The sequence below is a fragment of the Hyla sarda genome, unplaced genomic scaffold, assembly GCF_029499605.1.
Source record: "Hyla sarda isolate aHylSar1 unplaced genomic scaffold, aHylSar1.hap1 scaffold_199, whole genome shotgun sequence".
In the NCBI taxonomy this organism is placed as follows: Eukaryota; Metazoa; Chordata; class Amphibia; order Anura; family Hylidae; genus Hyla; species Hyla sarda.
Window position 1 is genome coordinate 429,210 of NW_026608649.1, and position 27,462 is coordinate 456,671.

Here is a 27,462-nt window from a genome sequence, read left to right on the forward strand (position 1 = left end):
GTCCTACAGGATGATGAGGTAGATGGAGAGGACAATGTCCTACAGGATGATCAGTTAAATGAAGAGGACAATGTCTACAGGATGATCAGGTAGATGGAGAGGACAATGTCCTACAGGGTGATCAGTTAGATGGAGAGGACAATGTCCTACAGGATGATCAGGTAGATGGAGAGGACAATGTCCTACAGGATGATCAGGTAGAGAGGACAATGTCCTACAGGATGATCAGGTAGATGGAGAGGACAATGTCCTACAGGATGATCAGGTAGATGGAGAGGACAATGTCCTACAGGATGATCAGGTAGATGGAGAGGACAATGTCCTACAGGATGATCAGGTAGATGGAGAGGACAATGTCCTACAGGATGATCAGGTAGATGGAGATGACAATGTCCTACAGGATGATCAGGTAGAGAGGACAATGTCCTACAGGATGATCAGGTAGAGAGGACAATGTCCTACAGGATGATCAGGTAGATGGAGAGGACAATGTCCTACAGGATGATCAGGTAGAGAGGATAATGTCCTACAGGATGATCAGGTAGATGGAGAGGACAATGTCCTACAGGATGATCAGGTAGATGGAGAGGACAATGTCCTACAGGATGATCAGGTAGATGGAGATGACAATGTCCTACAGGATGATCAGGTAGAGAGGACAATGTCCTACAGGATGATCAGGTAGAGAGGACAATGTCCTACAGGATGATCAGGTAGATGGAGAGGACAATGTCCTACAGGATGATCAGGTAGAGAGGATAATGTCCTACAGGATGATCAGGTAGAGAGGACAATGTCCTACAGGATGATCAGGTAGATGGAGAGGACAATGTCCTACAGGATGATCAGGTAGATGGAGAGGACAATGTCCTACAGGATGATCAGGTAGATGAAGAGGACAATGTCCTACAGGATGATCAGGTAGATGGAGAGGACAATGTCCTACAGGATGATGAGGTAGATGGAGAGGACAATGTCCTACAGGGTGATCAGTTAGATGGAGAGGACAATGTCTACAGGATGATCAGGTAGATGGAGAGGACAATGTCCTACAGGGTGATCAGTTAGATGGAGAGGACAATGTCCTACAGGATGATCAGGTAGATGGAGAGGACAGTGTCCTACAGGATGATCAGGTAGATGGAGAGGACAATGTCCTACAGGATGATCAGGTAGATGGAGAGGACAATGTCCTACAGGATGATCAGGTAGAGAGGACAATGTCCTACATGATGATCAGGTAGATGGAGAGGACAATGTCCTACAGGATGATCAGGTAGAGAGGACAATGTCCTACATGATGATCAGGTAGATGGAGAGGACAATGTCTTACAGGATGATCAGGTAGATGGAGAGGACAATGTCCTACAGGATGATCAGGTAGATGGAGAGGACAATGTCCTACAGGATGATCAGGTAGAGAGGACAATGTCCTACAAGATGATCAGGTAGAGAGGACAATGTCCTACAGGATGATCAGGTAGATGGAGAGGACAATGTCCTACAGGATGATCAGGTAGATGGAGAGGACAATATCCTACAGGATGATCAGGTAGAGAGGACAATGTCTTACAGGATGATCAGGTAGAGAGGACAATATCCTATAGGATGATCAGGTAGATGGAGAGGACAATGTCCTACAGAATGATCAGGTGGAGAGGACAATGTCCTACAGGATGATCAGGTAGAGAGGACAATATCCTACAGGATGATCAGGTAGATGGAGATGACAATGTCCTACAGGATGATCAGGTAGAGAGGACAATGTCCTACAGGATGATCAGGTAGATGGAGAGAACAATGTCCTACAGGATGATCAGGTAGATGGAGAGGACAATGTCCTACAGGATGATCAGGTAGATGGAGAGGACAATGTCCTACAGGATGATCAGGTAGATGGAGAGGACAATGTCCTACAGGATGATCAGGTAGAGAGGACAATGTCCTACAGGATGATCAGGTAGAGAGGACAATGTCCTACAGGATGATCAGGTAGATGGAGAGGACAATGTCCTACAGGATGATCAGGTAGATGGTCGGGGCCATCATGGACGATTTGTGTCATTATTTTCTTGTTTCCATAAATCTGAATTATTATAATTTATTATTTGGTTCATATTTTGGATCAGGATGAAAATCTCTTAGACCTTAAAATTGAAGTTGTTGAAGAAGAAGAAGAAGAAGAAATGGATGTGAGGAGGGATCAGGCGTGTAAGGAAGAGGACATTCCTACTGATATTAGTCCAGGTGAGTAATAGAAAGGAAGTACCCGGAGGAATGTGATGCTCCTCCTCCTCCCTCTCTATCTATACCTTATAGGATATCTGCTGGGCTGGAGTTGTCATAACAGACGCTAAGGTCTCTCACCTTGATTTGAGCCTTAAACAGACCTTTAAAATGGCCTCCATGTAGAGCAGCCTTATTACTCCCTCCGGTAATGCTTCAGATGGAGGATATTGTCTTGAGAATTTTTCGTTTTGCAGGATTAAACACTTTCCCAAGGTTTTTTAGAATCACAAAGGTTTTGATGAAGTCCTCACGAATGGGTGGAAGCCTCCAGAAAGGTGTTGTTCCCATATAGGACATATGCATACGTTCCCGCACCCGACACGTTAGCGCTCCGGGACGTATGCATACATCCTGGTGATCACCTGCTCTGGTGGGACCCAGCCGCTGCTGCTGGGGCTGTGATATGACGGTACCTGCAGCATTAACCCCATAGATGCGGCATCTATGGTGTTGACAGGAGGAGCGCGCTCCCCCTGTTCACCAACGGCGGCGTCACGATAGGATTGTGGGTCGTTGTTGGTTGCTATGGCAACAGGAGGTCAGATCATGACCCCCTGTCTGCCTGCTATGGAAGCCTGTGAGATCCAGCCATGTACTGTGTGCAGCCGATCAGGTCATACTGTGCTGCAGTACAGATGGATTTATTGTATACCCTGTAAAAAGTGTAAAATGTAATTAAAAAATTCTTAAAGGGTAGCTCCCACCATCCTATTTTTTTTTTTTTTTTGCTAGACCGTTAACGCCCCCCCCCCCCCCCGCTACGGCACTAGCCTGTTCCCTCCTCCCCCCCCCCCCCCCCACCCCCCCCACCCCCCCGCCCCGCATACCCCGTTCCCTCATTACACTTGCAGTTACTGCAGAGTCCAGCAGCGGGCGTGCAGGGACAGTGGCGGCAACGAGGCGGCGGTGATGTGCGGGAGGAGTGGCCGGGGAGCCAATGCGCTCGCTCCCTCCTGTATGATTGACAGGCAGGGAGCGAGTGCAGCCTAACGGAAAAAGGACCTATTGCCACTCCAAAATCAGTCCTTTTTCAGTGGCCGGTTTTTAAATGTAAATTAAACCTTTTTAATGAAAAAAAAATAAATAAAAGTATATGAGAGATATGTTGTAGTACATAAGTAGTACAACATATCAAAAAATAAAGTTGTGACAGTGTCCATTTAAATAAAAGTATGAAGTATAAAAAAAAAAAAAATGCCCCCATCCCAATAATCGCTCCGCTCAGAAAAAACGTTCTAAAGTTATTACCATTTAAAGAGACCCAATCAAATAAAAAGAGCCTGGTCAATAAAGTAAAAAAATGGGTCTGTCCTTAAGGGGTTAAAGAGTACCTGTCATGTGATAAATGTTATAATCCCCCCAGGTCACGGCCCCCATCATGATAAATGTTATATAATCCCCCCAGGTCACGGCCCCCATCATGATAAATGTTATATAATCCCCCCAGGTCACGGCCCCCATCATGATAAATGTTATATAATCCCCCCAGGTCACGGCCCCCATCATGATAAATGTTATATACTCCCCCCAGGTCACGGCCCCCATCATGATAAATGTTATATAATCCCCCCAGGTCACGGCCCCCATCATGATAAATGTTATATACTCCTCCCAGGTCATGGCCCCCATCATGATACATGTTATATACTCCTCCCAGGTCACGGCCCCCATCATGATACATGTTATATAATCCCCCCAGGTCACGGCCCCCATCATGATAAATGTTATATAATCCTCCCGGGTCACGGCCCCCATCATGATAAATGTTATATAATCCCCCCAGGTCACGGCCCCCATCATGATAAATGTTATATAATCCCCCCAGGTCACTGCCCCCATCATGATAAATGTTATATAATCCTCCCAGGTCACGGCCCCCATCATGATAAATGTTATATACTCCTCCCAGGTCACGGCCCCCATCATGATAAATGTTATAATCCCCCCGGGTCACGGCCCCCATCATGATAAATGTTATATAATCCCCCCAGGTCACGGCCCCCATCATGATAAATGTTATATAATCCCCCCAGGTCACGGCCCCCATCATGATAAATGTTATATACTCCTCCCAGGTCACGGCCCCCATCATGATAAATGTTATAATCCCCCCAGGTCACGGCCCCCATCATGATAAATGTTATATACTCCCCCAGGTCACGGCCCCCATCATGATAAATGTTATATACTCCTCCCAGGTCACGGCCCCCATCATGATAAATGTTATATAATCCCCCCAGGTCACGGCCCCCATCATGATAAATGTTATATAATCCCCCCAGGTCACGGCCCCCATCATGATAAATGTTATATAATCCCCCCAGGTCACGGCCCCCATCATGATAAATGTTATATACTCCCCCCAGGTCACGGCCCCCATCATGATAAATGTTATATAATCCTCCCAGGTCACGGCCCCCATCATGATAAATGTTATATACTCCTCCCAGGTCACGGCCCCCATCATGATAAATGTTATATACTCCCCCCAGGTCACGGCCCCCATCATGATAAATGTTATATACTCCCCCCAGGTCACGGCCCCCATCATGATAAATGTTATATAATCCTCCCAGGTCACGGCCCCCATCATGATAAATGTTATATAATCCCCCCAGGTCACGGCCCCCATCATGATAAATGTTATATACTCCTCCCAGGTCACGGCCCCCATCATGATAAATGTTATATACTCCTCCCAGGTCACGGCCCCCATCATGATAAATGTTATATAATCCCCCCAGGTCACGGCCCCCATCAGGATAAATGTTATATACTCCCCCCAGGTCACGGCCCCCATCATGATAAATGTTATATAATCCCCCCAGGTCACGGCCCCCATCATGATAAATGTTATATACTCCCCCCAGGTCACGGCCCCCATCATGATAAATGTTATATACTCCTCCCAGGTCACGGCCCCCATCATGATAAATGTTATATACTCCCCCCAGGTCACGGCCCCCATCATGATAAATGTTATATAATCCCCCCAGGTCACGGCCCCCATCATGATAAATGTTATATAATCCCCCCAGGTCACGGCCCCCATCATGATAAATGTTATATACTCCCCCAGGTCACGGCCCCCATCATGATAAATGTTATATAATCCCCCCAGGTCACGGCCCCCATCATGATAAATGTTATATACTCCTCCCAGGTCACGGCCCCCATCATGATAAATGTTATATACTCCTCCCAGGTCACGGCCCCCATCATGATAAATGTTATATAATCCCCCCAGGTCACGGCCCCCATCAGGATAAATGTTATATACTCCCCCCAGGTCACGGCCCCCATCATGATAAATGTTATATAATCCCCCCAGGTCACGGCCCCCATCATGATAAATGTTATATACTCCCCCCAGGTCACGGCCCCCATCATGATAAATGTTATATACTCCTCCCAGGTCACGGCCCCCATCATGATAAATGTTATATACTCCCCCCAGGTCACGGCCCCCATCATGATAAATGTTATATAATCCCCCCAGGTCACGGCCCCCATCATGATAAATGTTATATAATCCCCCCAGGTCACGGCCCCCATCATGATAAATGTTATATACTCCCCCAGGTCACGGCCCCCATCATGATAAATGTTATATAATCCCCCCAGGTCACGGCCCCCATCATGATAAATGTTATATACTCCCCCCAGGTCACGGCCCCCATCATGATAAATGTTATATAATCCCCCCAGGTCACGGCCCCCATCATGATAAATGTTATAATCCCCCCAGGTCACGGCCCCCATCATGATAAATGTTATATAATCCCCCCAGGTCACGGCCCCCATCATGATAAATGTTATATACTCCCCCCAGGTCACGGCCCCCATCATGATAAATGTTATATAATCCCCCCAGGTCACGGCCCCCATCATGATAAATGTTATAATCCCCCCAGGTCACGGCCCCCATCATGATAAATGTTATATACTCCCCCCAGGTCACGGCCCCCATCATGATAAATGTTATATACTCCCCCCAGGTCACGGCCCCCATCATGATAAATGTTATATACTCCCCCCAGGTCACGGCCCCCATCATGATAAATGTTATATAATCCTCCCAGGTCACGGCCCCCATCATGATAAATGTTATATAATCCCCCCAGGTCACGGCCCCCATCATGATAAATGTTATATAATCCCCCCAGGTCACGGCCCCCATCATGATAAATGTTATATAATCCCCCCAGGTCACGGCCCCCATCATGATAAATGTTATATACTCCCCCCAGGTCACGGCCCCCATCATGATAAATGTTATATACTCCCCCCAGGTCACGGCCCCCATCATGATAAATGTTATATACTCCCCCCAGGTCACGGCCCCCATCATGATAAATGTTATATAATCCCCCCAGGTCACGGCCCCCATCATGATAAATGTTATATACTCCCCCCAGGTCACGGCCCCCATCATGATAAATGTTATATACTCCTCCCAGGTCACGGCCCCCATCATGATAAATGTTATATACTCCCCCCAGGTCACGGCCCCCATCATGATAAATGTTATATAATCCCCCCAGGTCACGGCCCCCATCATGATAAATGTTATATAATCCCCCCAGGTCACGGCCCCCATCATGATAAATGTTATATACTCCCCCAGGTCACGGCCCCCATCATGATAAATGTTATATAATCCCCCCAGGTCACGGCCCCCATCATGATAAATGTTATATACTCCTCCCAGGTCACGGCCCCCATCATGATAAATGTTATATACTCCTCCCAGGTCACGGCCCCCATCATGATAAATGTTATATAATCCCCCCAGGTCACGGCCCCCATCAGGATAAATGTTATATACTCCCCCCAGGTCACGGCCCCCATCATGATAAATGTTATATAATCCCCCCAGGTCACGGCCCCCATCATGATAAATGTTATATACTCCCCCCAGGTCACGGCCCCCATCATGATAAATGTTATATACTCCTCCCAGGTCACGGCCCCCATCATGATAAATGTTATATACTCCCCCCAGGTCACGGCCCCCATCATGATAAATGTTATATAATCCCCCCAGGTCACGGCCCCCATCATGATAAATGTTATATAATCCCCCCAGGTCACGGCCCCCATCATGATAAATGTTATATACTCCCCCAGGTCACGGCCCCCATCATGATAAATGTTATATAATCCCCCCAGGTCACGGCCCCCATCATGATAAATGTTATATACTCCCCCCAGGTCACGGCCCCCATCATGATAAATGTTATATAATCCCCCCAGGTCACGGCCCCCATCATGATAAATGTTATAATCCCCCCAGGTCACGGCCCCCATCATGATAAATGTTATATAATCCCCCCAGGTCACGGCCCCCATCATGATAAATGTTATATACTCCCCCCAGGTCACGGCCCCCATCATGATAAATGTTATATAATCCCCCCAGGTCACGGCCCCCATCATGATAAATGTTATAATCCCCCCAGGTCACGGCCCCCATCATGATAAATGTTATATACTCCCCCCAGGTCACGGCCCCCATCATGATAAATGTTATATACTCCCCCCAGGTCACGGCCCCCATCATGATAAATGTTATATACTCCCCCCAGGTCACGGCCCCCATCATGATAAATGTTATATAATCCTCCCAGGTCACGGCCCCCATCATGATAAATGTTATATAATCCCCCCAGGTCACGGCCCCCATCATGATAAATGTTATATAATCCCCCCAGGTCACGGCCCCCATCATGATAAATGTTATATAATCCCCCCAGGTCACGGCCCCCATCATGATAAATGTTATATACTCCCCCCAGGTCACGGCCCCCATCATGATAAATGTTATATAATCCCCCCAGGTCACGGCCCCCATCATGATAAATGTTATATAATCCCCCCAGGTCACGGCCCCCATCATGATAAATGTTATATAATCCCCCCAGGTCACGGCCCCCATCATGATAAATGTTATATAATCCCCCCAGGTCACGGCCCCCATCATGATAAATGTTATATAATCCCCCCAGGTCACGGCCCCCATCATGATAAATGTTATATACTCCCCCCAGGTCACGGCCCCCATCATGATAAATGTTATATACTCCCCCCAGGTCACGGCCCCCATCATGATAAATGTTATATACTCCCCCCAGGTCACGGCCCCCATCATGATAAATGTTATATAATCCCCCCAGGTCACGGCCCCCATCATGATAAATGTTATATAATCCCCCCAGGTCACGGCCCCCATCATGATAAATGTTATATACTCCTCCCAGGCCACGGCCCCCATCATGATAAATGTTATATAATCCCCCCAGGTCACGGCCCCCATCATGATAAATGTTATATACTCCTCCCAGGTCACGGCCCCCATCATGATAAATGTTATATAATCCCCCCAGGTCCCGGCCCCCATCATGATAAATGTTATATACTCCTCCCAGGCCACGGCCCCCATCATGATAAATGTTATATACTCCTCCCAGGTCACGGCCCCCATCATGATAAATGTTATATAATCCTCCCAGGTCACGGCCCCCATCATGATAAATGTTATATACTCCTCCCAGGTCACGGCCCCCATCATAATAAATGTTATATAATCCTCCCAGGTCACGGCCCCCATCATGATAAATGTTATATAATCCCCCCAGGTCACGGCCCCCATCATGATAAATGTTATATAATCCCCCCAGGTCACGGCCCCCATCATGATAAATGTTATATACTCCCCCCAGGTCACGGCCCCCATCATGATAAATGTTATATACTCCCCCAGGTCACGGCCCCCATCATGATAAATGTTATATAATCTCCCAGGTCACGGCCCCCATCATGATAAATGTTATATAATCCCCCCCGGGTCACGGCCCCCATCATGATAACCCCCCCCCCTCGGCCTTTATTTTTATTTTTTGTTAGTTTTCTACCTTGATATTGCTCTGTGTTTTCTGCTCAGTCTCAGTCAGATTCACAGACTGGGAAGGGGCGTTCCCCAGCAGGTGTGACATTATCTGAAGCCATACAGGGGAGAACTTCCTCCCTCACTCTGCTACACACAGCCCAGAGAAGTTAAATGGGAGATCAGCTATGATTGGCTAAGGCTGCACAAACCCCACTCAGCATTTCCTGATTTTGGACTTCTGCCAGGCCAGCAGGAGTCCAAAATCTATGGTAGAGATGAGGGGAATGTGCTCTGAACCAGTAGGGAGACACCTAGTGGCAGCTTTTATAAACACAAATAAAACGTAGAAAACTTCATTTTTTTTAAACAAAATACATTTTTTATTTACCACAATCAGTTCAATAGCAAAAAAATGTTTTTCTGAGAGTGTCCATTAAACTCCTGGACTCCTATTTTTATAACATCCTAACATCAGTTTCATAAATAACTTATTTTGTTTTTTTACACCAAAAATCTGTTCTACTTTCTGTCTAGATGGTCACAGCAAAGACTTAGGACAAAGATTCATTTCATATATAAACTCAGAAGGAAAAAGTTTTAAAAAGAAATCCCATGTATTGCAACATAAGAAACATCACACAAAGGAGAAGCTGTTTTCATGTTCTGAATGTGGGAAATGTTTCACCAAGAATTCAAATCTAATTCAGCATGAGAAAACTCACAAAGGAGAGAAGCCATTTTCATGTTTGGAATGTGGAAAATGTTTCACCAACAAATCAATTCTAGCACAACATCAGAAAATTCATACAGGGGAGAAGCCTTTTTCGTGTTCTGAATGTGGGAAATGTTTTTTCCAGAAAGCAAAGCTAGTAGAGCATCAGAAAATCCACACTGGAGAGAAGCCATTTTCATGTTCGGAATGTGGAAAATGTTTCATTAAGAAAAGTGGTCTTGCAGAGCATCATAAGATTCACACAGGGGTGAAGCCATTTTCATGTCTTGAATGTGGAAAATCTTTTACCCAAAAACCTTACCTTGTCAAACATTATAGAATTCACACGGGGGAGAAGCCGTTTCCATGTTTGGAATGTGGGAAACGTTTCACTCAGAAATCAGATCTTAATGTTCATCAGAGAATCCACACAGGAGAGAGACCGTTTTTATGTTTGGAATGTGGAAAATGTTTTACCATGAAATCTGCTCTTATTACACATCAGAGAATTCACACAGGAGAGAAGCCGTTTTCATGTGCAGAATGTGGGAAATCATTTGCCTATCAATCAGGACTTATTATACATCAAAAACTTCACACAGGGGAGAAGTCGTTTTTGTTTTAAGTTGTGAGAGAAGACGCTGATAAGCACCAAATGTGAGAAGCTTCACCCCAAAAGATTGTTGGAACCTTTTGTGTTCCTGTTATTTAGCATAGAGCCGATTTGGGGGGAAGGGGCGGAGATTGTTCTGTCTTAAATAATAGGAGTTGTCTCTCCAGTTCTTGAATTCTTCATTTAGGGTACAATTAAAGGAGCACTCTGTTTGTTTGGGGGTTTGTTTTGGTCTATATAATGCACATTCACCATCACTAGTCCTACAGCGCCATCTGTTTAATTCTAGCACAGCTGCATACATGTGTTTCATTACTGTAACTGGGTCATGTTATCATCACTATGACACAGAAAATCAGTGCTTAAAGGGGTACTGTGCTGCCCAAGCGTTCGGAACATTTTGTTCTGAACGCTTGGATCGGGCGGCGGGAGTCGTGCCGTCATGCCCCCTCCCATAGACCTGGACGTGCATTGAGGGGGCGTGCCATGACATCACGAAGGGGTGTGGACGAACACCAGGTGCTGCACATCCAAAGGATAGGGGATAAGATGTCTGATCGCGGAGCTCTCGCCGCTGGGACCCCCACGATCAGACCTTATCCCCTATCCTTTGGATGTCTAAGGGCGGAGTACCACTTTAACCTCTTAACGACGCTGGAGGTAAATGTCCATCCTGGTGCGGTTTGTACTTAAAGGAAATCTGTCACCAGTGCCGGTACCGATAGGCAGTGCAGGTGACACTGGGGACAACAGTACTTACCTTGTCCCGGTCCGTGGCGGGTTCTCCTGTAATCTTCTCCAGTATCTTCACTCCGGGCACCGGCTTGGGGCATGGGCGGAGCTTAATGATGTAACCGCTGCTGCCCGGGACACTGCAGAAAGCAGCAGCGGCTTGGGGCATGGGCGGAGCTTAATGATGTAACCGCTGCTGCCCGGGACACTGCAGAAAGCAGCAGCGGCTTGGGGCATGGGCGGAGCTTAATGATGTAACCGCTGCTGCCCGGGACACTGCAGAAAGCAGCAGCGGCTTGGGGCATGGGTGGAGCTTAGTGACATCACCGCTGCTGCCTGGGACACTGCAGAAATCAGCAGCGGCTTGGGGCATGGGCGGAGCTTAGTGACATCACCGCTGCTGCTCTCAGAGTCCTGGGAACAGCAGCGGTTATGTCATTAAGCTCCGCCCATGCCGGTGCCCGGAGTGAAGATACCGGAGAAGATTACAGGAGACCCCGCCACGGACCGGGACAAGGTAAGTACCGTTGTCATCAGTGTCACCTGCACTGCCTATAAGTACTGACTCTGGTGACAGATTAACTTTAATGCACCAGGATGTACATTTACGTCCTGTACATGACCGCTCACCTCATGCACCGCAGATCCCCGCCGGTAATGGCGGACATCGCACTGATGTCTGCCATTAACCCCTCAGATGCCGTGATCAATACAGATCACGGCATCTGTGTCAGTGCGGTAAAATGGATGATCCGATCATCCATAATGGTGGACGGAGCAGACCAGAGCAGAAGATCGTCGATTACACTGATCAGTGCTATGCCTATGCTTAATCAAATGATTGAAATAGATAGTCCCCTATGGGGACCTAAAAAAATGTGAAAAATCCCCTCCCCCAATAAAAATGTAAATTGTCCCTTTTCCCATTTTACCCCCAGAAAGTGTAAAAAAATAAATGAATAAACACATTTGGTATCGCCGCGTGTATAAATGTCCGAACTATCAAAATATAATGTTAATGATCCCGTACGGTGAACGGCGTAAATGTCAATTTATTTTTTTTTAAGTCCAAAATTGCTGCATTTTTGTCACATCATATTTCCCCCCCCCCCCCTCAATTTTTTTTCAAATGAATTCAAATTTTTATATATGCAAATGGCGCATCAATAAAAAGTACAGATCACGGCGCAAAAAATGAGCCCCATACCGCCGCTTATACGGAAAAATGGAAAAGTTATAGGTCGTCAAAATACAGGGATTTTAAACGTACTTTGTTAAAAAGATTTTTTTGAACGGTTCAATAATAGAAAAGAATCTAATTGTGGGGATCATTTTAATCGTATTGAGCCGCAGAATAAAGAAAACGTCATTTCTACCGTAAAGTGCACGGCGAGAAAACGAAACCTTCCAAAATTAGCAAAATTGCGGTTTTCTTTTCAACTTCCCCACACAAATAGTATTTTTTTGGTTCTGCCGCACATTTTATGGTAAAATGATTGATGTCTGTGGATGAAAATATAAGATTAAGGATTTTTTGAAGGCGAAGAGGAAAAAACTAAAATGCAAAAATAAAATTGGCTGCGTCCTTAAAGGGGTATTCCAGGCCAAAACTTTTTTTTTTATATCAACTGGCTCCGGAAAGTTAAACAGATTTGTAAATTACTTCTATTAAAAAATCTTAATCCTTCCAATAGTTATTAGCTTCTGAAGTTGAGTTGTTGTTTTCTGTCTAACTGCTCTCTAATGACTCACGTCCCGGGAGCTGTGCAGTCCCTATGGGGATATTTCCCCATCATGCACAGCTCCCGGGACGTGACATCATCGAGCCGTTAGACAGAAAACTTCAGAAGCTAATAACTATTGGAAGGATTAAGATTTTTTAATAGAAGTAATTTACAAATCTGTTTAACTTTCCGGAGCCAGTTGATATATATAAAAAAAGGTTTTGCCTGGAATACCCCTTTAACCCCTTCAGGACACAGGGCGTACCTGTACACCCTGGACGTTTCCAGTTACCCCCAGTAATCCGGCGGTGAACAGAACGGGATGCCTGCTGAAATCATTCAGAAGACGCCCCGTACAAAAACCCCTGGGGGTGTCCTGAGACCCCCCCCCCCCCATGTCAGCGATTGCCACAAATCAACGATCAATTCAGATCGGTGTTTTGCGGTGATTTCGAGTCAATCGGGTCCCCGGTGACCTGGAAAAAAGGGTGAAAAGTACCGTCCGAGATGGCGCCTATCACCCTTTAGCAGCAGGAGTGAGGAAGCACTGGTGCCACCTCACGATCATCCTGATTTGTCGGCCGTTACTGGGCAACGAATCAGGACTCCTGCTGTGGGGGTGTCCCTAACGGCACATGCTCCGCCCTTATTCCAGAGGGCGAGAGCGGGTGCTGGGAGTCGGTACCTGGAGCGCAGGCCCCTGATCCCCAGCGGGGCCCCAAGACTGGAGACGGCAGCAGACAGAAGGATGATTGCGCAGCAGCAAGAGGTAAGGGTGTGCCAAAGGGCATGCTGGGAGTTGTTATGTAACAGCAGAAGGCACAACTACAACTCCCGGCATGCCATTTGGTAGTTTGTGCATGCTGGGGGTTGTAGTTATACCCCCCCCCATATGTATGTACAGGGTACAGTCACCCTCGGGTTTACAGTGAGTTTCTCGATGCAAGTTTGAGATGCAGCGAATTTTAATTTTCCGCCACAGCTCAAACTCTCAGCGGAAAACTCACTGTAAACCCGACCGTGTGAATGTACCCTAAAAACACTACACTACACTACTCCTTCACTGCACTACACCTACAATACACTACACCTACACTGCACTACACCTACACTGCAACTACAATACACTACACTGCATTACACCTACACTACACCTACACTACAACTACAATACACTACACTGCATTACACCTACACTACACCTACACTGCACTACACCTACACTGCACTACACCTACACTGCATTACACCTACACTACACCTACACTACACCTACACTGCACTACACCTACACTACACCTACACTGCACTACAACTACACTACACCTACACTACACTACAATACACTACACCTACACTACACCTACACTGCACTACACCTACACTGCACTACACCTACACTACACCTACAATACACTACACTGCATTACACCTACACTACACCTACACTGCACTACACCTACAATACACTACACTGCATTACACCTACACTACACCTACACTGCACTACACCTACACTGCACTACATCTACAATACACTGCACTACACTACACCTACACTACAACTACACTGCATTACACCTACACTACAACTGCACTACACCTACAATACACTGCACTACACCTACACTACACTGCACTACACCTACACTACAACACACTGCACTACACCTACAATACACTACACCTACAATACACTACACCTACACTACAACTACAATACACCTACACTGCACTACACCTACAATACACTACACTGCACTACACCTACAATACACTGCACTGCACTACACCTACAATACACTACACTGCACTACACCTACACTGCACTACACCTACAATACACTACACTGCACTACACCTACACTGCACTACACCTACAATACACTGCACTGCACTACACCTACAATACACTACACTGCACTACACCTACACTACACTGCATTACACCTACACTACACCTACACTGCACTACACTGCATTACACCTACACTACACCTTCACTGCACTACACCTACAATACACTACACCTACACTGCACTACACCTACACTACAATACACTACACTGCATTACACCTACACTACACCTACACTACACTGCACTACACTACAACTACAATACACTGCACTACACCTACACTACAACTACACTGCACTACACCTACACTACACGTATACTACACTGCACTACACCTACACTACACTGCACTACACTACAACTACAATACACTGCACTACACCTACACTACAACTACACTGCACTACACCTACACTACACGTATACTACACTGCACCTACACTACACGTATACTACACTGCACTACACCTACACTGCACTATACTACACCTTCAATACACTACACCTACATTACACCTACACTACAATACACTACACTTCACTACACCTACACTACACTGCACTACACCTACACTGCACTACACCTACAATACACTGCACTACACTACACCTACATTACACCTACACCGCACTACACCTACAATACACTGCACTACACTACACCTACATTACCCCTACACTGCACCTACACTGCACTACACTACACCTTCAATACACTACACCTACATTACACCTACAATGCACTACACCTGCACTACAATACACTACACCTACATTACACCTACACTACACTGCTCTACACCTACACTGCACTACACTACACCTACAATACACCTACACTGCACTACACCTACAATACACTACACTACACCTACAATACACCTACACTGCTCTACACCTACACCTACACTACACTACACCTACAATACACCTACACTGCACTACACCTACAATACACTACACCTACACTGCACTACATTACACTACACTACACCTACAATACATTACACCTACACTGCACTACACTACACTACACCTACAATACACTGCACTACACTACGCCTTCAATACACCTACACTACACTACACCTACAATACACTGCACTACACTACACCTACATTACACCTACACTGCACTACATTACACTACACCGCACTACACCTACAATACACTACACCTACAATACACTACACCTACATTACACCTACACTGCACTACACCTACAATACACTACACCTACATTACACCTACACTGCACTACACTACACCTACAATACACTACACCTACATTACACCTACACTGCACTACACCTACAATACACTACACCTACATTACACCTACACTGCACTACACTACACCTACAATACACTACACCTACATTACACTGCACTACACTACACCTACAATACACTGCACTACACCTACACTACACTACACTACACCTACAATACACTGCACTACACTACAATACACTGCACTACACCTACACTGCACTACACCTACAATACACTACACTGCACTACACCTACACTGCACTACACCTACAATACACTACACTGCACTACACCTACACTACAATACACTACACTGCATTACACCTACACTGCACTACACTGCATTACACCTACACTACACTACACCTTCACTGCACTACACCTACAATACACTACACCTACATTACACCTACACTGCACTACACCTACAATACACTACACCTACACTGCACTACACCTACACTGCAATACACTACACTGCATTACACCTACACTACACCTACACTGCATTACACCTACACTACACCTACACTGCACTACACCTACACTACAACTACACTGCACTACACTACAACTACAATACACTGCACTACACTACAACTACAATACACTGCACTACACTACAACTACAATACACTGCACTACACTACAACTACAATACACTGCACTACACTACAACTACACTGCACTACACCTACACTACACGTATACTACACTGCACCTACACTACACGTATACTACACTGCACTACACCTACACTGCACTACGTCTACACTGCACTACACTACACCTTCAATACACTACACCTACATTACACCTACACTACAATACACTACACTTCACTACACCTACACTACACTGCACTACACCTACACTGCACTACACCTACAATACACTGCACTACACTACACCTACATTACACCTACACTGCACTACACTTACACTACACCGCACTACACCTACAATACACTGCACTACACTACACCTACATTACACCTACACTGCACTACACTACACCTTCAATACACTACACCTACATTACACCTACAATGCACTACACCTGCACTACAATACACTACACCTACAATACACTGCACTACACCTACACCACACCTACAATACACTGCTCTACACCTACACTGCACTACACTACACTACACCTACAATACACTACACCTACATTACACCTACACTGCACTACACTACACCTACAATACACTGCACTACACCTACACTACACCTACAATACACTGCACTACACCTACACTACACTGCTCTACACCTACACTGCACTACACTACACCTACAATACACTGCACTACACCTACACTACACTACACCTACAATACACTGCACTACACCTACACTACACTGCTCTACACCTACACTGCACTACACTACACCTACAATACACTGCACTACACTACACCTTCAATACACCTACACTGCACTACACCTACAATACACTACACCTACACTGCACTACATTACACTACACTACACCTACAATACATTACACCTACACTGCACTACACCTACAATACATTACACCTACACTACACTACACCTACAATACACTGCACTACACTACACCTTCAATACACCTACACTACACTACACTGCACTACACTACACCTACATTACACCTACACTGCACCTACACTGCACTACATTACACTACACCGCACTACACCTACAATACACTACACCTACATTACACCTACACTGCACTACACCTACAATACACTACACCTACATTACACCTACACTGCACTACACTACACCTACAATACACTGCACTACACCTACACTACACCTACAATACACTGCACTACACCTACACTACACTGCTCTACACCTACACTACACTGCACTACACTACACCTACAATACACTACACTACACCTTCAATACACCTACACTGCACTACACCTACAATACACTACACCTACACTACACTACACCTACACTACACTACACCTACAATACAACTACACTGCACTACACCTACACTACACTACACCTACACTACACTACACCTACAATACAACTACACTGCACTACACCTACACTACACCTACAATACACTGCACTACACTACACCTTCAATACACCTACACTACACCTACAATACACTACACCTACAATACACTGCACTACACTACACCTTCAATACACCTACACTACACCTACAATACACTACACCTACACTACACTACACCTACAATACACTGCACTACACTACACCTTCAATACACCTACACTGCACTACACCTACAATACACTACACCTACACTACACCTACACTACACTACACCTACAATACACTGCACTACACTACACCTTCAATACACCTACACTGCACTACACCTTCAATACACTACACCTACACTACACTACACCTACAATACAACTACACTGCACTACACCTACACTACACCTCCAATACACTGCACTACACTACACCTCCAATACACCTACACTACACCTACAATACACTACACCTACACTACACCTACATTACACCTACACTGCACTTACACTGCACTACATTACACTACACCTACAATACACTACACCTACACTACACTACACCTACAATACACTGCACTACACCTACACTACACTACACCTACAATACACTGCACTACACTACACCTACACTACACTGCTCTACACCTACACTACACTACACCTACACTACACTGCACTACACTACACCTATAATACACTACACTACACTACACCTACAATACACCTACACTACACCTACAATACACTGCACTACACTACACCTACAATACATTACACCTACACTGCACTAAATTAGACTACACCTACAATACATTACACCTACACTGCACTACACCTACAATACATTACACCTACACTGCACTACACCTACAATACATTACACCTACACTGCACTACACCTACACTGCACTACACCTACAATACACTACACCTACACTACACCTACAATACACTGCACTACACTACACCTTCAATAGACCTACACTGCACAACACCTACACTACAACTACATTACACCTACACTACACGTATACTACACTGCACTACACCTACACTGCACTACACCTACAATACACTGCACTACGCTACACCTACATTACACCTACACTGCACTACGCCTACACTGCACTACACTACACCGCACTACACCTACAATACACTGCACTACACATACACTGCACTACACCTACACTGCACTAGACTACACCTTCAATACACTACACCTACATTACACCTACACTACACTACACCTACACTGCACTACACCTACAATACACTACACCTACATTACACCTACACTGCACTACAATACACTACACCTACATTACACCTACACTGCACTACACTACACTTACATTACACCTACACTACACTACACCTTCAATACACTACACCTACATTACACCTACACTGCACTACACTACAATACACTACACCTACATTACACCTACACTGCACTACACCTACAATACACTACACCTACATTACACCTACACTGCACTACACTACAATACACTACACCTACATTACACCTACACTGCACTACACCTACAATACACTACACCTACATTACACCTACACTGCACTACACTACAATACACTACACCTACATTACACCTACACTGCACTACACCTACACTGCACTACACTACACCTACAATACACTGCACTACACCTACACTACACCTACACTGCACTACACTACACCTACAATACACTACACTACACTGCTCTACACCTACAATACACTGCACTACACCTACACTACACTGCACTACACCTTCAATACACCTACACTGCACTACACCTACAATACACTACACCTACACTGCACTACACCTACAATACATTACACCTACACTGCACTACACCTACAATACATTACACCTACACTGCACTACACCTACAATACATTACACCTACACTGCACTACACCTACAATACATTACACCTACACTGCACTACACCTACAATACATTACACCTACACTGCACTACACCTACACTACACCTACAATACACTGCACAACACCTTCAATACACCTACACTGCACTACACTACACCTACACTGCACTACACCTACACTACACTGCACCTACACTGCACTACACCTACAATACACTGCACTACACCTTCAATACACCTACACTGCACTACACCTACAATACACTACACCTACACTGCACTATACCTACAATACACTGCACTACACCTACACTACACCTACAATACACTGCACTACACCTACACTACACTGCTCTACACCTACACTGCACTACACTACACCTACAATACACTGCACTACACTACACCTTCAATACATCTACACTGCACTACACCTACAATACACTACACCTACACTGCACTACATTACACTACACTACACCTACAATACATTACACCTACACTGCACTACACCTACAATACATTACACCTACACTGCACTACACCTACACTACACTACACCTACAATACACTGCACTACACTACACCTTCAATACACCTACACTACACTACACTGCACGACACTACACCTACATTACACCTACACTGCACTACATTACACTACACCGCACTACACCTACAATACACTACACCTACATTACACCTACACTGCACTACACTACACCTACAATACACTACACCTACATTACACCTACACTGCACTACACTACACCTACACTACACTGCACTACACCTACACAACACCTACAATACACTGCACTACACCTACACTACACTGCTCTACACCTACACTACACTGCACTACACTACACCTACAATACACTGCACTACACTACACCTTCAATACACCTACACTGCACTACACCTACAATACACTACACCTACAATACACTGCACTACACTACACCTTCAATACACCTACACTACACCTACAATACACTACACCTACAATACACTGCACTACACTACACCTTCAATACACCTACACTACACCTACAATACACTACACCTACACTACACTGCACTACACTACACCTTCAATACACCTACACTACACCTACAATACACTACACCTACACTACACTACACCTACAATACACTGCACTACACTACACCTTCAATACACCTACACTGCACTACACCTACAATACACTACACCTACACTACACTACACCTACAATACAACTACACTGCACTACACCTACACTACACCTACAATACACTGCACTACACTACACCTTCAATACACCTACACTACACCTACAATACACTACACCTACACTACACCTACACTACACCTACATTACACCTACACTGCACTTACACTGCACTACATTACACTACACCGCACTACACCTACAATACACTACACCTACAATACACTACACCTACATTACACCTACACTGCACTACACTACACCTACAATACACTGCACTACACCTACACTGCTCTACACCTACACTACACTGCACTATACTACACCTACACTACACTGCACTACACTACACCTACAATACACTGCACTACACTACACCTACAATACACCTACACTACAATACACTACACCTACAATACACTGCACTACACTACACCTACACTACACTGCTCTACACCTACACTACACTGCTCTACACCTACACTACACTGCTCTACACCTACACTACACTGCACTACACCTACACTGCACTACACTACACCTACAATACACTGCACTACACTACACCTACAATACATTACACCTACACTGCACTACATTACACTACACCTACAATACATTACACCTACACTGCACTACACCTACAATACATTACACCTACACTGCACTACACCTACAATACATTACACCTACACTGCACTACACCTACACTGCACTACACCTACAATACACTACACCTACACTACACCTACAATACACTGCACTACACTACACCTTCAATAGACCTACACTGCACAACACCTACACTACAACTACATTACACCTACACTACACGTATACTACACTGCACTACACCTACACTGCACTACACCTACAATACACTGCACTACGCTACACCTACATTACACCTACACTGCACTACACCTACACTACACCGCACTACACCTACAATACACTGCACTACACATACACTGCACTACACCTACACTGCACTAGACTACACCTTCAATACACTACACCTACATTACACCTACACTACACTACACCTACACTGCACTACACCTACAATACACTACACCTACATTACACCTACACTGCACTACAATACACTACACCTACATTACACCTACACTGCACTACACTACAATACACTACACTTACATTACACCTACACTACACTACACCTTCAATACACTACACCTACATTACACCTACACTGCACTACACTACAATACACTACACCTACATTACACCTACACTGCACTACACCTACAATACACTACACCTACATTACACCTACACTGCACTACAATACACCTACAATACACTGCACTACACCTACACTACACCTACACTGCACTGCACTACACCTACAATACACTACACCTACACTACACCTACAATACAACTACACTGCACTACACCTACACTACACCTACAATACACTGCACTACACTACACCTTCAATACACCTACACTACACCTACAATACACTACACCTACACTACACCTACATTACACCTACACTGCACTTACACTGCACTACATTACACTACACCGCACTACACCTACAATACACTACACCTACAATACACTACACCTACATTACACCTACACTGCACTACACTACACCGCACTACACCTACAATACACTGCACTACACATACACTGCACTACACCTACACTGCACTAGACTACACCTTCAATACACTACACCTACATTACACCTACACTGCACTACACTACACTTACATTACACCTACACTACACTACACCTTCAATACACTACACCTACATTACACCTACACTGCACTACACTACAATACACTACACCTACATTACACCTACACTGCACTACACTACAATACACTACACCTACATTACACCTACACTGCACTACACCTACAATACACTACACCTACATTACACCTACACTGCACTACACTACAATACACTACACCTACATTACACCTACACTGCACTACACCTACAATACACTACACCTACATTACACCTACACTGCACTACACCTACACTGCACTACACTACACCTACAATACACTGCACTACACCTACACTACACCTACACTGCACTACACTACACCTACAATACACTACACTACACTGCTCTACACCTACAATACACTGCACTACACCTACACTACACTGCACTACACCTTCAATACACCTACACTGCACTACACCTAAAATACACTACACCTACACTGCACTACACCTACAATACATTACACCTACACTGCACTACACCTACAATACATTACACCTACACTGCACTACACCTACACTACACTGCACCTACACTGCACTACACCTACACTACACCTACAATACACTGCACTACACTACACCTTCAATACACCTACACTACACCTACAATACACTACACCTACACTACACCTACACTACACCTACATTACACCTACACTGCACTTACACTGCACTACATTACACTACACCGCACTACACCTACAATACACTACACCTACATTACACCTACACTGCACTACACTACACCGCACTACACCTACAATACACTGCACTACACATACACTGCACTACACCTACACTGCACTAGACTACACCTTCAATACACTACACCTACATTACACCTACACTACACTACACCTACACTGCACTACACCTACATTACACCTACACTGCACTACAATACACTACACCTACATTACACCTACACTGCACTACACTACACTTACATTACACCTACACTACACTACACCTTCAATACACTACACCTACATTACACCTACACTGCACTACACTACAATACACTACACCTACATTACACCTACACTGCACTACACCTACAATACACTACACCTACATTACACCTACACTACACTACACCTACAATACACTGCACTACACCTACACTACACCTACACTGCACTGCACTACACCTACAATACACTACACCTACACTACACCTACAATACAACTACACTGCACTACACCTACACTACACCTACAATACACTGCACTACACTACACCTTCAATACACCTACACTACACCTACAATACACTACACCTACACTACACCTACACTACACCTACATTACACCTACACTGCACTTACACTGCACTACATTACACTACACCGCACTACACCTACAATACACTACACCTACAATACACTACACCTACATTACACCTACACTGCACTACACTACACCTACAATACACTACACCTACATTACACCTACACTGCACTACACTACACCTACAATACACTGCACTACACCTACACTACACTACACCTACAATACACTGCTCTACACCTACACTACACTGCAATACACTACACTGCACTACACTACACCTACACTACACCTACACTACACTACACCTACAATACACTGCACTACACTACACCTACACTACACTGCTCTACACCTACACTACACTGCTCTACACCTACACTACACTGCACTACACCTACACTGCACTACACTACACCTACAATACACTTCACTACACTACACCTACAATACATTACACCTACACTGCACTACATTACACTACACCTACAATACATTACACCTACACTGCACTACACCTACAATACATTACACCTACACTGCACTACACCTACACTGCACTACACCTACAATACACTACACCTACACTACACCTACAATACACTGCACTACACTACACCTTCAATAGACCTACACTGCACAACACCTACACTACAACTACATTACACCTACACTACACGTATACTACACTGCACTACACCTACACTGCACTACACCTACAATACACTGCACTACGCTACACCTACATTACACCTACACTGCACTACACCTACACTGCACTACACTACACCGCACTACACCTACAATACACTGCACTACACATACACTGCACTAGACTACACCTTCAATACACTACACCTACATTACACCTACACTACACTACACCTACACTGCACTACACCTACAATACACTACACCTACATTACACCTACACTGCACTACAATACACTACACCTACATTACACCTACACTGCACTACACTACACTTACATTACACCTACACTACACTACACCTTCAATACACTACACCTACATTACACCTACACTGCACTACACTACAATACACTACACCTACATTACACCTACACTGCACTACACCTACAATACACTACACCTACATTACACCTAAACTGCACTACACCTACACTGCACTACACTACACCTACAATACACTACACTACACCTACACTGCACTGCACTACACCTACAATACACTACACCTACACTACACCTACAATACAACTACACTGCACTACACCTACACTACACCTACAATACACTGCACTACACTACACCTTCAATACACCTACACTACACCTACAATACACTACACCTACACTACACCTACACTACACCTACACTGCACTTACACTGCACTACATTACACTACACCGCACTACACCTACAATACACTACACCTACAATACACTACACCTACATTACACCTACACTGCACTACACTACACCGCACTACACCTACAATACACTGCACTACACATACACTGCACTACACCTACACTGCACTAGACTACACCTTCAATACACTACACCTACATTACACCTACACTACACTACACCTACTGCACTACACCTACAATACACTACACCTACATTACACCTACACTGCACTACAATACACTACACCTACATTACACCTACACTGCACTACACTACACTTACATTACACCTACACTACACTACACCTTCAATACACTACACCTACATTACACCTACACTGCACTACACTACAATACACTACACCTACATTACACCTACACTGCACTACACTACAAATACACTACACCTACATTACACCTACACTGCACTACACTACAATACACTACACCTACATTACACCTACACTGCACTACACCTACAATACACTACACCTACATTACACCTACACTGCACTACACTACAATACACTACACCTACATTACACCTACACTGCACTACACCTACAATACACTACACCTACATTACACCTACACTGCACTACACCTACACTGCACTACACTACACCTACAATACACTGCACTACACCTACACTACACCTACACTGCACTACACTACACCTACAATACACTACACTACACTGCTCTACACCTACAATACACTGCACTACACCTACACTACACTGCACTACACCTTCAATACACCTACACTGCACTACACCTACAATACACTACACCTACACTGCACTACACCTACAATACATTACACCTACACTGCACTACACCTACACTACACTGCACCTACACTGCACTACACCTACACTACACCTACAATACACTGCACTACACTACACCTTCAATACACCTACACTACACCTACAATACACTACACCTACACTACACCTACATTACACCTACACTGCACTTACACTGCACTACATTACACTACACCGCACTACACCTACAATACACTACACCTACAATACACTACACCTACATTACACCTACACTGCACTACACTACACCGCACTACACCTACAATACACTGCACTACACATACACTGCACTACACCTACACTGCACTAGACTACACCTTCAATACACTACACCTACATTACACCTACACTACACTACACTACACCTACACTGCACTACACCTACAATACACTACACCTACATTACACCTACACTGCACTACAATACACTACACCTACATTACACCTACACTGCACTACACTACACTTACATTACACCTACACTACACTATACCTTCAATACACTACACCTACATTACACCTACACTGCACTACACTACAATACACTACACCTACATTACACCTACACTGCACTACACTACAATACACTACACCTACATTACACCTACACTGCACTACACTACAATACACTACACCTACATTACACCTACACTGCACTACACCTACAATACACTACACCTACATTACACCTACAATACACTACACCTACATTACACCTACACTGCACTACACCTACAATACACTACACCTACATTACACCTACACTGCACTACACCTACACTGCACTACACTACACCTACAATACACTGCACTACACTGCTCTACACCTACAATACACTGCACTACACCTACACTACACTGCACTACACCTTCAATACACCTACACTGCAACACCTACATACAC

The 27,462-nt window shown here is 44.7% G+C and overlaps 1 protein-coding gene across 1 annotated transcript in view; it reads left to right on the forward strand.

The window, feature by feature from the left end:
- The window catches only part of LOC130317332 (zinc finger protein 420-like), a 45,307-nt gene extending 34,311 nt beyond the window's left edge, over window positions 1-10,996 (forward strand). Inside the window, exons 11-12 of the mRNA XM_056552841.1 lie at window positions 2,130-2,247; window positions 9,713-10,996. Coding sequence (XP_056408816.1) covers window positions 2,130-2,247; window positions 9,713-10,515 — 921 coding nt within the window. The 3' untranslated portion in view covers window positions 10,516-10,996. The remainder of the gene's footprint in view (window positions 1-2,129; window positions 2,248-9,712) is intronic.
- Window positions 10,997-27,462: the final 16,466 nt, after the last annotated feature.